Here is a 16,571-nt window from a genome sequence, read left to right on the forward strand (position 1 = left end):
AAATGGGGAAGAGAAGAATGTGGGCGTAGAGATACAAAGGAGACCTGAGCTCAATTCCTCTTTAAAAAAAACCAACTTGCCCTTTTGCTTTGTCTTTATTCAAAAAAATTACATTTATTAATTTTGTGATAAAATTAATTAGATTATTGGCTCGTATCAACGAAAAAAATAAAATTAAAAAAGTTAAATATTTACCAAAATAAATTTTTGAAAAAGCCCAAAAGCCCAAAGTTGACTTGAGAGTTTCTTGGTCCTGCCAACTTGACCCGCCAGACCAACGTTTAAAGCCTCTCTCGCGTATCTTTTACCGACATTGACACTATAAGATCTCAAGCCTCTTCTCTCTCTGTCTCTCTCTCAGGCCAGAATGCATACTGTTAGCGATTGCCGCACCACCACCGGAGATATTAGGGTTGCAAACACAACCAAACGCATGGCCTCTCTCTCTCTCGATCAATTTGTAAAGCTGGACGAATCTGGAAAAAGCGAAAAGGAATGCCTCGCTGGATTCCCTGATGAGACTCGCGATGAAGCTGAAGAAAAGAAAGAAGATGTCATGCTGAAGGCTCCTGAGGCATCTCTTCTCTTCCTTTCTAAGTTCTTATCTTGAATATTAGTATTTTTTTTTTTTTTTTGAGTCTCTTGTTTTTCTCTGAATTATTGCTGGTGTGAGATCTTTTTTTTTTTAGTCTTTTTTATAATTTTTTTCATTTATGTATTGTCTATTGAGCATCATATCTCTGATTGTTGTTGGTGCGCATATTGTTCTTTGATAGCTACAAAGTTTGGTTGGTTCGGTTGTTGATAGGATATAAAACTTCATAAACAAGACAACACAAAACTGATAGTGAATAAGAAACTATCAAGGGAAATTTACCAGCTTCTCTGATCTGCTATTAATCTGATTCAAACTTCAATTAACATTTGCCCTACTGGAGTTTATCTCTGATTTCAGTGGTTTTCTTCTTTATTCTTCCTATTTGCTGCTGCTTTTTTTTTTTTTTTTTTTTTGTCCCTTGTTCTTTTGTGCATGCTAAATATGGTGATTGTCATCTGTTTAACTTGTCTATAATTATTCTTAGATTTTTTCCAAGAGTATAATGTTTCTTGCTCCCGTTGTCACCCCATCACCTGTTGTTGACAATTTCCGTCCGCCGCGCCTATTCATGGTATGTATTCTATGCATGTTCAGTCATGTAAAATAGCTCCCACATCTATGTTGTGAACAATTTCTTATTTATCTCTTGTAGGAGTCAGAGTTCGCCCGTTGCCAGAGGATGTAAGTATGTTGCTTAGTTTCTTGTATGAGCTACTTCTCGTGCTTGATGAGTAGCATTTATAGATTACGGAAATAAATGCAGGAAGAAAGAACATGATCCCGCAGCAGTTTTTATGAGCAGAATGGGAGGCACAGATTTACGGTCATGCATCGATCCACCTTTTGATTTCTCACCATCAGTGGTGCCTATGGCCGTATTCTCTTATGCAACAAAGGGGCGTGATGAGGATGAGTTGAAGGATAAACGCTAGTAGGCTAGCTTTGCTTTGGTTTCGCAGAAGAAAAGAGGTGGCTTAAGATTGTAATTATTATGTTTTGGATCTTGACGTACTAATATGTCGTGCATGCTCCTCGGTTTTATTTGGCTCGCACACTTGTGTTGGCACTGCTGTTTGATTACAATGCTTGTCTCTATCCTAAGATTGATCGAGTTTTGAGCTTTGGCGCTATTTCTAACGTGGGAAGAGCGTGAAATAGTATGCAGGCAATTCTTCGTGGCGTATGCATGATGTTGATTCAAGTTCGTATAATGTGTTGATTTTACTGTCTCCACAGCTGTTAGATATGAGCACGCACAGGAGAAGGGACATTACGTTCCTAAGTTTGCAGAATTTGAGTTTATGTTCAAGTATGTTTGATGCATTAAAAGTTTATGTTTAGAAAGGAAGCAGGAGTTGTGCATTATATTATTGATGCATTAGAAGTTAGATTTTTGGTAGATAAAATTGACTCAAAACACATGGGGACGAAGTGGTGAAAGCGTGCAGTTTGGACTAGAAACCGCCAACAAGTTGTGTTCTTTTTCCAGCTGAACAGCTTAGGATTTAGGGGATTAGGGTTTGGGTTTTGGGGTTTAGGGTGTAAAAAGCGGTTTTTTTCTGTGTATGAAGCATGTATAACTTTGAATGGTATTGTTAATCACATAACCTTATAGCCACGTTGCAGTGTTTGAGTTTTTGTTCAAGTATGTGTAACTTTGAATGGTATTGTTAATCACATAACCTTATAGCCGCATTGCAGAGTTTGAGTTTATGTACGTCTCAAATTGGAAAAGTAAAAAATTACGTATGACTTTTACCCAAATATTTTTCAAAATATCCAAGATAAAGCTCCAAAAGCCGATTTTTTGGAATTTATCTTCAATATGACAAAATATTAGGGGAAAAGCAAAAAAAAAAAAAAAATTCTTTTTCGATTCTCTCGTCGAGAGTCGAGACGAATCAATAGGGGTAAAAAGTTTGTCGCAAAATAAACAAATACAGTCCAATTTTTTTTCAATAAGGACAACAACAAAAAAACCCAAAAATCCCGTTGTGGAACGTCTTAGCCTGACCTGAATTCAACGTCTTACCCAAACCTACATGTAGTAGTCCTTCTGTCCCTAAATAAAACTCCGGCTCACAAACCTGACGTTTAAAATTTAAAAACCTGCATTTTTTGCAATTTTTTTGTCTTTAGTCAATTTTTTTATCCTGATGCAAAATTGCTCTATAGCCTGCTTTTAAAACAAAGAAATTGAAGGGAAAAAACCTCAACGGCTTTTTACATACAAGTTGTAGATTACAAACAAATCTCTCTGAATCCTTGCCGTCAATACTGTGGTGAATTAATGGTGGCGGAAATGATGGTGGTGGGGTGAAAAATGAGAAGGTCGGGTCGGGTTTGGGCATGGCTCGACCCGTGTTTGACCCGACCCATTTCAACATGCCTACTATTGATCCGTATTTGACCTGCTCATATTCAACCCATAACCCGTTTCAACCCGTCCAAATTCATCCGTTTGCCACCTCTAGTAAAGACCCAAGATTACAATGTACCCAGTTAAGCAACCAATCGTTTGTTCATCATCAGTAAACATTTTCAAAACAAACTCCAATGGGAACTAGCAGCTCCAAATAATTTCCTGCATGAGTCTACTCCTTAACATACATCCTCAGTATGTAAAATTGCTACCCTGCCTATAGCCCTAAAAGGTACTCTATTGTTTGATAACATGGAACTCACTAAGAAACTTCACCACCAAAAGCCTTGGAGTATTTGTGAACTGGCCCCTAGGCAGAAAATAAACCTAAGGAGGTTTTCTCTTTTAGAGATGGAGTATTGAGATTTAGAAACAGGATTTGTGGTCCTAATGTGCCAGAAATCCGGAAACAGATCTTGGAGGAGGTTCACAAATCTAGATTTGCAATGCATCCTGGAAGCAGCAAAATGTATCGAGATCTTCGGGAGGTGTATTGGTGGTCTAGTATGTAAAGGGAAGTAGCTAAATTTGTTTCGCAATGTCTGACGTATCAACGAGTTAAAGCTAAGCATAAGAATCCAGCGGGGTTACTTCAATCGTTGCCTATACCGGAATGGAAATGGAGCATATCACGATGGACTTTGTTGTAGGGTTGCCACGTACACAAAAAGGTAACGATGCGATATGGGTCATCGTGGACCGTTTGACGAAAACTACGCATTTCTTGGCTCCATGGCACGCCAGTATCTATCGTGTCGGATCGAAATTCGAGATTTACTTACAATTTCTGGAGGAGTTTGCAAAAGACAATGGGCACGGAATTGAAATTCAGCACAACATTTCATCCACAAACCGATGGTCAATCCGAGAGGGTTATTCAAGTTTTGGAGGATATGCTACGGACTTTCATCAGATATATTTCAAATTAGAGCATTTACAGAAGGATCCTGTTCATCCTTGATTCGCTGAGGGGTTTGGTTCTCGCTTGATTTGATACAAGTTCGATGAAAGGATTGGAGCTCTTTTAACCAATTTTTCGTTAACGTTGAATTTCACTAAGGTTTGGAGATGCCCATACATAATAGAAACCACTGTAAAGGAATGAAATAGAGTCGGCGCCTCTTCCTAAATCTTGACATTACATAGTATCTAACATCAAAAACTTCCCTACCTTCTTTCTGCAGCTTAGATCCAACACAAGCCTCCATTTTCCAACCACACGGGTAAGTTCTTTAAGCCTCTGAAGTTCCATTTGGCCATTATTGAATACATACTGCAATCAGAAAGAAAAATGCTCTCAACACAGATAGTTGAGCTAGATGGTTTATTACTATAGGATCACACATATCTAGAAGACACTCAGTGTCAGTATAACTGGTTATCACAAAATAACAGAAATAGTAGTTGGTTTGATAATTGCAGGCCTTACTAAAGGTCCTCACCAACTCCCTAGTGAAAAAATTACATGGCATCCAATGTCAAAAGACTTTTTGGATTAGCGTGCAGGAACAAGCAGCATCTTAATTGAGAATATAGAAGTAGTCTGAGTTATAACGAATCAGATTGTTGGACTTATACGAAATTTCACAAATATCCAAAAATAGAGGGGAGAGTGTGAGCTTGGATCGAGGATAGATAGGGGAACAAGGATGACAACCAACTCGTGATTATTCTGATTATCCGTCACAGAACAGAGTCACAGACCCAAGCACATGCCTATGTAAATATGGCTTAGCTACTTTTGACGAACTTGACAAAAGGCAAAAACTGAAAACATACTGATGTGATAATGACATGGCGTCATGGCTGGCTCCTTCTTCAATGTAACTCAAAGCATTGTCTGGATTGATCCCACCTCCAACATGTAAACCGCCTGGATGTTATCAGTCCTCGCAGCAAGTTCAGCAGAGGAAGTCTATAAGTTTTAACATAGAACTTTGGGTGACTGGAAAGAACACGTGGGACTGATAAAACACCTGCCTCGTAGACTACAAGAAGGTTAACCGTAGCTTACCAAATGGATTAACTAATACTAGATGTTATTGGTATATGTCTCAACATAAATGTACAAGCACACATCTATACAGGCCTTCTTTTTTTTTTTGGTAAACTAGGTGCATTAGATAAAATTAAGAAACATACAAGAGTCTTGGGTATGAAACCCCACAAGCATCATCGCGTAGTTGCGAATTAATACAAGTTGGAGCAATATCTAAAATACGAAAATCTAAAATAGGATTACAAGCCATGTTGGCTAAAGTATCAGCACATTTGTTTCCTTCTCGATATATGTGATCAATCTTCTCCACTCCTAGCTTCCTCATCAAAAATCTGCAATCATGAACAATATTACTTAGAAAATGTCGGGGTTGATCAACTCCCATGATCAATTGAACAGCAGCAAGAGCATCCATTTCAACATAAATTGGAGTAATTTTCTTGTCCAATGCTAGTTGTAATCCGTCACGGAGGGCCCATAACTCAGCCTCCAAACTCTGCATTGGTCTCATTGTTCTGCGAAAACCTATGATCCAGTTTCCATGCATGTCCCTGATCAACCCACCACCAGATGCTACGTTTCCATCTTTCTTGCATGAGCCATCAGTATTTAACTTAAAACAACTGGTAGGAGGAGGACACCATTTGATTAAAACCGTATCCTTTGAACGTGGAACCAAATCAGGGATAGCAATAAAATTCCATTCGGTAGCTTGGGATAGACTGGATTGGACAGTAGCAAGGATGGCATCACGGATAGGGGTTCCAGTAGGTTGGAAGAGAGTTTTGTTCCTAAGGTTCCAAATGTTCCAACAAACAAAAGGAAAAATGATGTTCCAAGGAATACCCGAGCGGTGAGAGGTCTTAGACACACAATTGAATTTCAACCAAATATGGGGTGAACTAGAGAAGGAGTTCACAACTGAGGAAGGAATGCCGACACTCTCCCAAATACGATGAGCCACATAGCAATCCCTAAGAACATGTCCCATGGTTTCACTAGTCAGGTTGCACACCTCACAAAGATCATTTTGGATAATATGTCACATAAAAAGAAAATCTTTGGTTTTAATGCAATTCTGGCTAGCAAGCCAAAGAAAAAGGCGAACTCTGGGATTTGTCTTGGCTTTCCAAACCCATGTCCAATCCTCAAAGGGTGGGGTGGGGTTAAAATTTTCAACCAAACCCCAAGCACTACTAGAAGAGAAGATGCTGGAGTAGTTAGAGTTCCACACAATCGCATCAGGTTGACTATCCATCAATTGGAGCTTGAAAGAACTGATAATGGAGGATATTGAAATGGGAAGGATAATTGAGAGTTTAGACAAGTCCCAATCATCAACTCCCCACACATCTCTAACGGTGAAATTATCCTCCTCCATACGAAGGGGGAGGAGGATAATTGCAAATAAGGTGCATTATGAAACTACACATGCAGCCTGACGATTAAGAAGAGCTCATGGTAAACAAAACTAAAAAAATTCACTTCAAGGGTGAAGATACATACCAAACCAAATACAAGTGCATAATTGGGAATCCCCAATAAGTTAAGAATCTTGGTTACTATGTACCTATGTGCAAACAAGTATTTCTTACAGGACAAGCAGAGGTGTTCTAGGAACATTCCAATGTTCCACTCTGTACTTCTTATAACAACTTTTTGATAGATGTTCTTTCAATGGAAACTATGAAAATAAGCAAGATGCATAGGGTTGTAATTCTCCACCATTTCAATATGAACTCACAACAAAATAGTTCGTTTTACTCAATGAGTAAGACAACTTCTTGTGTGTAGCTTTATTTTGTTCCAAATGCCATGCATAACTTAGAGAAAATATATAACAAGACCATGCAATGCGAAGAACAATACATACAAAGAAAGTAATAGTGGTCTACCAGGATAAGCATGCAGTGCTTCCATGCATGGCAGCAGATTTGCTCAAAAGATCAGCTCCAATCATGATGACATGACCACCTGTAAGCCCATCTTCTTTGTATATGTTTGCGTACTCTGCTGCTGACTTATCTGATTCAAAATTGGTTACTGGAATGGAATTACCCTCCTTCTTCAAGTCCTGAATGGTAGACCCCACAATTTGCTTAACTTTCCCCTGAAAAAGAATTCTCTGCTAATCACGAAAAATACAAACAAACCATCTTCTAAGTTGCCTTGCAATTCGAAAATAAAATGAAAAAATCAAACCCATGAATCAAAACTGTAGGTCCCTAGCATAGATTGTAACACAGTTTGAAAGGTGACAAAGATAGAAAAAGTTTTTGTTCCTCCTTAGCATTACACTCCATGCAATGCGTCCAACAAAACATTGAAGAAAACATGGGAACTCCACCCAAGCAACAAAGGTTTATTGAATCATGCAGAAAGTTGTTCAATAAAGTTTAAACCAATACCAGCTAAAAAAAGTTTCAGAAGTGATACAACAAATAACCGCATCAGGAGGGAGAGAGATTGGAAACCCCTGGGTTATTAACAAACACAAAGGTTCACTCAATGTAGTGATACATAAATTAATTTTCTAAGCTGAACTGATGTATCCAGAGTTGAGCAAAATGTAGCGTCCTATAACTGATTTTTAGAGTGTCTAGTTTAGGTAAAATATATACATACATATCTAAATGCAGTAATGAAGCAAACGAAATGGAAGCAGGCATACTGGAGATAGATGAAGGTACAGTCCCCAGATACTTTTGATGATTGTTGTTGTTATTGCCATTGTAGATTGCAGAAAACGAACTGAGGCCTGATGAGGTTGTGGTGGCTCTGAGGCTGTGAACTCTCATTCTAGGTCAACAATTCCCAAACTGCTTGTTGTGATCGCAATTTGGTAGACCAAGACTACAAAGTACAAAGCATTAGTTAGGGCTTTATATGAAGGCTCGGACTTGGGCAACCCACTCTTGACCCGGAATGTACACCAGGGCCAATATTTTTCAGTTTTCGGGTCTATTTTCGAATCACTTCAAATTTCTTTATCTGGCTCTTACACTAATGATTTCATCTTCTGTCCTAAATTACCAAATGCGTGCGAGAAAATGATGAAAGTGGGAGCTCTAAGCGTGCGTGAAAATGATGAAAGCGGGAGCTAGAGCATGAAAGAGCCATTTGAAAACATCCCAATCTACTAAGATTTGTGAGAGCGAGGACTAAGAGCGGAGCATAGTGCATAGAGCAAGGATTGAGAGTGGGCACGGAAGGTCATACTGGAGGATTCTGTGACCTAGATTTTATCCTCAGAGTGAGTCGTCTATTTCAGCTTATGACGTCTAATAGGAGACTACCATGTAAATGGATAACATAGAAAGAGTAGCTTGACAGCTGAAAAGACATTTCACAGGTTGGACACCCAGATCATTAAACCAAGTACTCATCAGTGTAAATTTGGACAACCTACACATGTACTCCAATATTCATGTTCTTCTCACTTTCCCATCATCGAACTCCTCGCTCTCTCATTGGAGCCCCCTAACCTTCCCCACCTTAAGTCAAATTACCGGCAATCAGCAATTTAATATAACTGTCTTGATTGTCATTTGTCAAATTTGTTCTAAGTAAGAAAATCTAGTTACTACAATACTAAAGCTGCAACAACTTTCACATGGCCCAAGTCATGACATATTATAAGAAAAGGTGACGAAATGTACCCTAGTGTTCGAGAAGCACATTTATTGGAGGAGGAAAATACTTATAGAGACATAATGTAGAGAGACCCATAGTTTCTCCCTTCGCACTTCCAATTGTTCTTCTTCCCATGCAAATAGAGCTCTTCTGAATTTCAGTTCTTGATTTGCTTATTGTGACATAAAATTCACCCACTCTCCCACATAAACATTAAAGTTCCGGGAAATCTAACTTGATTGGCTTTTCACCCAGCCATTTATCTTCCCTAAATTTAGTTTGGATACCTGACTTAGAGAAAGTCTACCCGTTGGTGCAAAAATAGCATTGCGGAAACCATTTTTCTGGCTAGCTACAGTGTCATGGTGTCAAAAAAAATTGTCAAGGTTGCTCCACCACTGTAATGCCATTTTGGTGTAACCACCTTTCTTCCCCTCTGTTCTAACACTTTGAAGGTGATGGAGCAAGTTTGAAATTGCCAAATTTGCACAACAAAGGTGAAGAGGGTTTTTAATTCTTGATGCCGAATTTTGGCTTTGGCATGGCATTTGCCAATTCTGAATTTTGTTTGCTTATATGGAGCATACATTTCCTACGCAACTGAAGCTCAACCATTCTGAGGTAATTAACACTTCTTGTGCAAATTATATTAACGCAAAGAGCTTCATTTTCATTACCAAACCTCCTCCACCACTTCTTTTTATCCCCCAGAGGAATGAGGTATGCGGAATCGAACCACATATCTACACGGCTTCGCTGCTATTCGTTTCAATTCAACCTTAAAATTACTTGACCCCGAAAACAATAGGCATCTAAATTACCTATGGAAAACAACTAATAGACGACCAGAGAGAGAGAAAGAGGCGTACCTTTTTTCTCATCGGCGGCCACCTATCGTCGCCGGAGCAGTGGCATGAAGCTTTTTAGAGAGAGAGAGAGAGAGAGAGAGAGTAGGGGAATTGGGTTCAGCAAACGACGTCCAGCGGAGTTCTTTTTTTTTTTTATCCGCATCCAGCGGAGTTCATTGAGACCTCGCGCACAGCTTGAACAGCGGAGTTCTTTTTTTTTTTGATCCACATCATTAGAAGGTAAAGCTAAAAGCAAGTAAAAGCTACAAAGTTCATATCAAAATAGAGATGAACTTTTTCACAGAGGCTCCGTAAAAAGGGTTGTTCACGGAGCTACACAATCACAGCCGTCCGTTTCAGGTATTGGACGGTCCGGATTTTAAAATAACTATTCACGCAAAGAGTTCTCTTCGTGCAAATAATTTTTTTTTACAATCCGGACCGTCCAATACACTTTGGACGCACGCGATTTGGCTCCGTAAACGCGAATACACAGAAAGGTCCGTAAATAAGTTTTTCTGATCAAAGAATCATAGTATAGGAAACCGGCCAAATCCATAAAGTTCTCCCTGCCTTATTGCTACACCATTGCAGGTATCCAAATTTAGACCCATATCTCTATGCTCTGTGCTTTATAAAATCATAGCCAAGGCAATGGCAAATTGATTTAAGGAAGATCCTCCCAAATATATATCATGAGTCTTAATCAGAGCGCCTTTGCATAGGATAGGCAGATTTCGAATAACATTTCGATAGCTCATGAGATAGTGCATTTCTTAAAGAATAAAAGGAGTGGGACAGAGGGTTATGTGGCATTGAAGTTGGACATTGCTAAAGCTTATGATCGAGTCGAACGGAATAATTTGGAAAAAGTGATGATGCAAATGGGCTTTGACTTGATATGGATACAGTGGATTACGAATTGTGTGTCTGACGGTTTCATATTCGGTCACAATCAATGGCCAACAGTAAGGCAGGGAGACCCTCTTTCCCCGTACTTGTTCCATCTATGCGCTGAAGGTTTCACGAGCCTATTGAATAAGAAAGCGAGACAAGAGAAACTCAAGGGAAATAAAATTTGCCGTAATAGTCCTGCAGCTCCTGCATCACACCTTCTTTTTGCAGATGATTTGTTGGTTGTTTGCAAGGCTACAAGGGAGGAATGTGAAGAAATAAAAGATGTGCTGGAAGGAGGAAAGTATCTGGTGATGCCGTATATTATTGGGAGGTCAAAGAAAGCAGCCTTAAGTTTATTGAAGAGTACTGTGTGACAAACAAGATAAAGCAATGGGAAGGAAGCTTCATTAATCCGGCAGGAAGGGAGGTGCTCATCAAGTCTGTACCGTTTGCGAGGGCCAACTTATGCTATGGCGTGTGTTAAAATCCCGCGAGGTATGTGCAAAAAACTAAACTCGACGATTGCAAAAAATTTCTGGTGTGGTGTCGAGGATCGAAGGAAAATTCATTGGCTAAGCTGGGGCACAATGATAGAAGTTAAAGGAAAATGAGGCTTGGGGTTTAGAGATTTAGAAGCCTTCAACCTTGCTTTGCTTGCCAAACAAGGGTGGCAGTTTCTAAATGGTGGTAATTCTTTATTCTAAAGAGTACAGATTGTAGAAGGCAAAGTACTTCCGCAATACATCCTTTCTGGAAGCCCAAGCTAAGCCGGCTTCTTTGTGGGCATGGCAAAGATTTGTTTGGCAAGTAAAGAAGTGGTGGGAATTAAGAGGTTGGCAATGTGGATTGCAGATGGGCAACGGGCTAAGATTTGGGGTGAACCGTGGCTAAATGACCCTCTATACCCAAGAATAGATCTTAACCCCAAATCCTAATGATGGCAGGTTTGAAAATGTGTGTGATCTCATCAGGAACGACCGAATGGAATGGGATGATGCAGCAGTGAGGGATAATTTCTCTGGCCGGGATGTGGAGCAAATTCTGAGTATACCAGTGCTCGATAGAAGGATCTGGAGAGGTACAATAAGTGGTAAATTTTCTGTGAAATCTGCATATGTTATTGCAAAAGATGTGGTTAAAGGGAATCAAGGTCAATTGGTGGGTAATGCTCAAACAAGTGGAAGAGAATCTGGCCTATAGAGGCACCAATGAAAACAAAAAAAAATTTATCTGGCAGAGTCTCCATAATATTGTTTCAGTGAATGTAACACTAGCCCATCGACAAATCCAGGTGGAAATGGTATGCTCAATATGTGGTACGGACCAGGAAACTCTTTCCCACGTGTTGTTCAGTTGTGATCGAGCAAGACAGCAAGTAGAGTATGGTTATTATCCCCGTTTAGTTTTCAACCTGAATTTATGAGAACATCTCAATTAGGGGAAGTATGGAAGGAAGTTGGCGCTCATCTTAAAGGGGAGGAGAAATGGTATGCTTTACGGCTGTTCGCAACTATCTGTTGCAGATTTTAATATAGCTTTGTTGCAGAATTGAATAAACAGAGAGGACGGAAAAGTGTGCGGCATGATGAGCAAAGGAGGAGTTGGGAGCCACCCAGCCATAGAGTGTTCAAGGTAAATGTGGATGGTGCTTTTGATGCAAGATCTGGAAAGGGAGGAGTGGACATTGTCAATTTGTCATTAGGGATGAAATGGGGAATATTCCAGAAGCGGAGGCCATACCGGTTGCGTTAAGTGTTTCGACAGAGATGGTGGAAGCACTTGGGTTTCGACTTCGATATACTTTGTTGTCAGTCTCAAGGACTACGGCGAGAAATCTCATTGTCGAGGGAGACGCACAATCTATGACTTTGGATGCTACAAAGGAAAACAAGTATCAAAGCTAATCTGGAGGTCATCATCAAGGGTTCTTTTCATTTAGCAAGTTCTTTCAATTCATGTTTGTTTAATTTTGTTCCGCTTGACTGTATAGGATGGGCTAATGTTTTAGCAAAATACGCCCTCTCTTTGGATGTTTCTACTTTGCAATGATCAATAAAATTGTCGCCGATTGACAGGAAAAAAAAAAATCTGGTGGAGAGTATAATCCTCATGATTTGGGCCAACTTCAACCCACCTCAATGAATTTTTTTTTCCCTCTCGAAATAACAGAATGTTAATATGCTAGTAAGCTGCTAGATTGTTAAGTACTCTTTTTAAGGATCGACGATGTTTTATTATCTCAAACCCGCGACGCAGGGGGGAAAAAAAACAGAAAGAAAAAGCTCACAACACATATGTTTAAGCTAGATGGTCTATTACCATATGATCACATGTCAGTATAACTGGTTATCACAAAATAACATAAATAATAGTTGGTTTGATAATTGCAGGACTTCCTGGAGGTCCTCACCAACTCCCTAGTGAAAAAATTATATGGCATTCAGAAGACTTTTTGGGTTAGCACACCGTGCAGGAACAAGCAGCATCTTAATCGAGAATCTAGAAGTAGTCTAAGTTGTAACGGATCAGATTGCTGGATTTATACGAAATTTCCCAAAAACCCAAGAATATGGGGGTGAGTGTGGATTGAGGGTAGCTAGCAGAGCAAGGCTGACTGTTAACTTTGTAATTATTCTGATAATACAAAACATAAAAGAGTCACAGACCGAAGCACATGCCTATGCAAGTATTGCCAAGCTACTTTTAACAAATGTTGACAAAAGCAAAAACTGAAAACATACTGATAGGATAATGACGTGGCTGGCTCCTTCTTCAATGTAGCTCAAAGCATTTTCTGGTTTATCCCACCTCCAAATTGAAAACTGCCTGGATGTAATCGATCCTCGCAGCAAGTTCAGCACAGGAAGTCTATGAGTTTAAACATAGAACTTTGGGTGATTGGAAAGACAACCTGGGACTGATATCACACCTGCCTCTTAGACTACAAGAAGGTTAAACGTAGCTTACTGATGGATTAACTAATATCAGATGTTATTGGTATATATCTCAAGTCACGACATAAATTGCAAATAAGGTGCATTATCAAACTACATATGCAGTCTGATGATTAAGAAGAGCAGCAGGGAGGTGAAGATCACAGTAAAGAAAACTAAAAGAATTCTCTTCAAGGGCGAAGATATATACAAAACCGAAATACAAGTACATAAGAATCCCCATTAAATTAAGAATCTCAGTTACTATGTACTTATGTGCTAACACGTATTGCTTATAGGACCAGCAGAGTCCTACGAACATTCCAATGTTCCACTCTGTACTCATAACCAACTTTTGTGATAGATGTTCTTTCAATGGAAACTATGAAAATAACCCAGATGCATAGGGTTGTAACTCTCCATCGTTTAGATAACAAACTAGTTCTAGAGAGAATATATAACAAGGCCACGCAATGCGAAGACCAATAAATACGGAGAAATTAATAGTTGTCTACCAGGATAAGCATGCAGAGCTTCCATGGATGCAGATTTGCTCGCTCCAATCATGATGACATGACCACCTATAAGCCCATCTGCTTTGTATATGTCTGTATATGTTTACATACTCTGCGGCAGACTTATCTGATTCAAAATTGGTTACTCGAGTGGAACTACCCTCCTTGAAATCCTGAATCGTAGACCCCACAATTTGCTTAGCTTTCCCCTGAAAATAAACTATCTGTTAATCAGCAAAAATTAAACCAGCCCTCTTCTAAGTGCCTTGAGATTCAAAAGTAACGAAAAAATGAATCAAAACTGTAAGTCCCTGGCATAGCTTGTAACATAAAGCCGACCATTGATCAACTAACATTGGACAGTCCAAATCACAGTTTGAAAGGTGACAAAGATAGAAAAGTTTTTTGTTCCTCCTTAGCATTGCACTTCATGCAATGCATCCAACAAAACATTAAAGAAAACATGGGAAACCCACCCAAGCAGCAAAGGTTTATTGAATCATGCAGAAAGTTGTTCTTTAAAGTTTAAATCACTACCAGCTAAAAAGTTTCAGAAGTGATACAAGAAAAAACCATATTAGGAAGCAGAGATAGAGGAATCATTATGATTGGAAACCCCTTGCTTATCAACAAGCACAAAGGTTCACTCCATGTAGTGATACATAAACTAAATTTTCTATGTTGAACTGATGTATGTAGAGTTGAGCAGAATGTAGAGTCATATAACTGGTTTTCAGAGTGTCAAGTTTAGATTAAATACAGTGTGCATCGTCAAATATCATGCCACCTCTAAGTGGGAGTTAAATGGTAACCCTCAAAATCTATTTTGTGCACGTTTCATACTTTTAAAAATAGTCGCAGCCACTTACATCACAATTTAGGTTCACTTCATGAAGCGAATCAACAGTACATAAGGTTCATAATCTAAGCAAAACTGAACTGAAGTATCTAGACTCTAAGAGTTGATGAGCATGTCTCGTCATAGAAATGGTTTATTTAGAGTGTCAAGCTTGGTTTAAACACATTGTGGTCCATCGAATGGCACACCACCTCCACATGGGAGTCGAGCGGTAACCATTAATAAATCTCCATTTTAAAACCATGGGATTTGTCACAAGTTTCATGCTTCTAAAATTAGTTGCAGCCATTACCTAAAGCCTTGATCGCCTGCAACCTTATAAAAAACCCAAAGTTCAGCGAGTGATTGTGCATGGCCAACATTCAGCTGGTGCAATCAAAAGGTCATGATCAAGAGAAATTTCAACCTTTCTTACTTTAACATCCTATGTCTCGGGAAAATAATATACCTAGCTCACGTTTACTAAACTAATTATCAAATCAATAGATAACAAATCTTTAAAAAATGTTCCAACAAACATAGAACTTACAGCCCGTTTGGATGGTGAGAAAATAATGTGAGATAAGAAAGGATAGCCCTTTCTCACCATTTTGGTTAGATTGGATGGTGAGAAAAGGATGTGAGATTGGGTGAGAGAGGGGAAGAGCCAATCAAAACATTTTGTTTTTGTCCTTTTCTCATCATTTCTCGCCAAAATACTCGATCCAATAATTGATTGGGCTAGAAACCACAACCCTTTATTCTCTTTTCTCATGAGATCACTCCATAAAGTAAATTTTGCTAAGATAATTTTACCTTTGGCTGATTCTTTTCGCCCTACTTTCACATTTCTCTTAACCTTTTACCAATAAACAGTTCAAAACTAGCGGTGCCATTAATTCTGAATCTTGATTATGGAGCATATATCTCCCTACGCGGCTGAAGCTCAACCATTTGTGAGGTAACTGAGGGAACCAGCGATTCTCTCGTTCAGATCACTTCAACGCAAAGTGCTTCATTTTCATTACGAACCTCCAAAACTAAGATGAGTTACGTTAAATGAAGTGTACCTGTTCTAATCGGCGGCCGCCCATCGACGTCGGAGCAGTAGCTCTGTTTGATAAATCCGGGGGCAAATGAGGGCGACGACGACTGGTGCTAAAGGGTTAGCTCCCATTACAAACTCGCGCTTAAGAGTCGCGACGTAACCGAAAACGACGTCGCCCGGGTTCATTGGGACTTCGCACCTTCCACATGAGAAGTCTTTTGAACAACGCTGCAGCGTTTAATTGGTCAATTGTGAACTCATTTCGGTTCAGTTTTATGATCAAAACTGTTCAAAATGTAGATATTTTTTAGAAGACAAAGTCTAAAAAAGATCATATCATTTGATTGCCGATTGGTTTATAATCGGAGACAATCAGCGTGAATTTTTTTCTTGGAGAATAGACTTGGCCGCACTGGAGTGGAGCTGTTTCAATGAAAAATCGCATTTTTCCTTCGAAACGACGTCGGCCCAATTAAAGCTCCGGACTGCCAAGTTTAATCCGTAAATTGTGAGCTCATTCAGGTTTACTTTTACGATCAAAACTGTTCAAGTTGTAGAGCTTGTCGAGAAGATAAATCGTGTTGAAGTTTGTATCAATCGAACTCCAATTAGTTGATAATCGAAGGTGATCAAAGTAAATTTAATTTTAAGAAAATAGACTTGATCACACTGTGTCAAACCCAATGTTATTATGGGATCTCACGGAACCTGAATCTTTCGCCTTCGCCATCCTCCTCGTAATCACCTTCCTCGTTCCTCTACTCCCGTTGCCGTTGCCGCCTGCCACTACCGCCATGCCGCCCGCACTCCATCCCGCCACCGCCATACCATCTCAGCCCG

At 39.4% G+C, this 16,571-nt stretch overlaps 1 protein-coding gene and 1 pseudogene across 1 annotated transcript; one reads left to right on the forward strand and one right to left on the reverse strand.

Moving 5' to 3' along the window:
• The first annotated feature begins 341 nt into the window (after positions 1 to 341).
• On the forward strand, positions 342 to 1,779 carry LOC131302008 (uncharacterized). The gene is made up of 4 exons (XM_058328558.1): positions 342 to 574; positions 1,083 to 1,169; positions 1,251 to 1,279; positions 1,362 to 1,779. Exons 1-4 carry the CDS (start codon positions 368 to 370, stop codon positions 1,528 to 1,530), a joined length of 492 nt encoding a protein of 163 aa, XP_058184541.1. The 5' UTR covers positions 342 to 367; the 3' UTR covers positions 1,531 to 1,779.
• A 2,254-nt stretch (positions 1,780 to 4,033) lies between these two features.
• On the reverse strand, positions 4,034 to 15,871 carry LOC131302009 (1-(5-phosphoribosyl)-5-[(5-phosphoribosylamino)methylideneamino] imidazole-4-carboxamide isomerase, chloroplastic-like; annotated as a pseudogene).
• Between the last annotated feature and the right edge of the window lie 700 nt (positions 15,872 to 16,571).

This window comes from Rhododendron vialii, chromosome 9a, assembly GCF_030253575.1.
Source record: "Rhododendron vialii isolate Sample 1 chromosome 9a, ASM3025357v1".
Classification (NCBI taxonomy): Eukaryota; Viridiplantae; Streptophyta; class Magnoliopsida; order Ericales; family Ericaceae; genus Rhododendron; species Rhododendron vialii.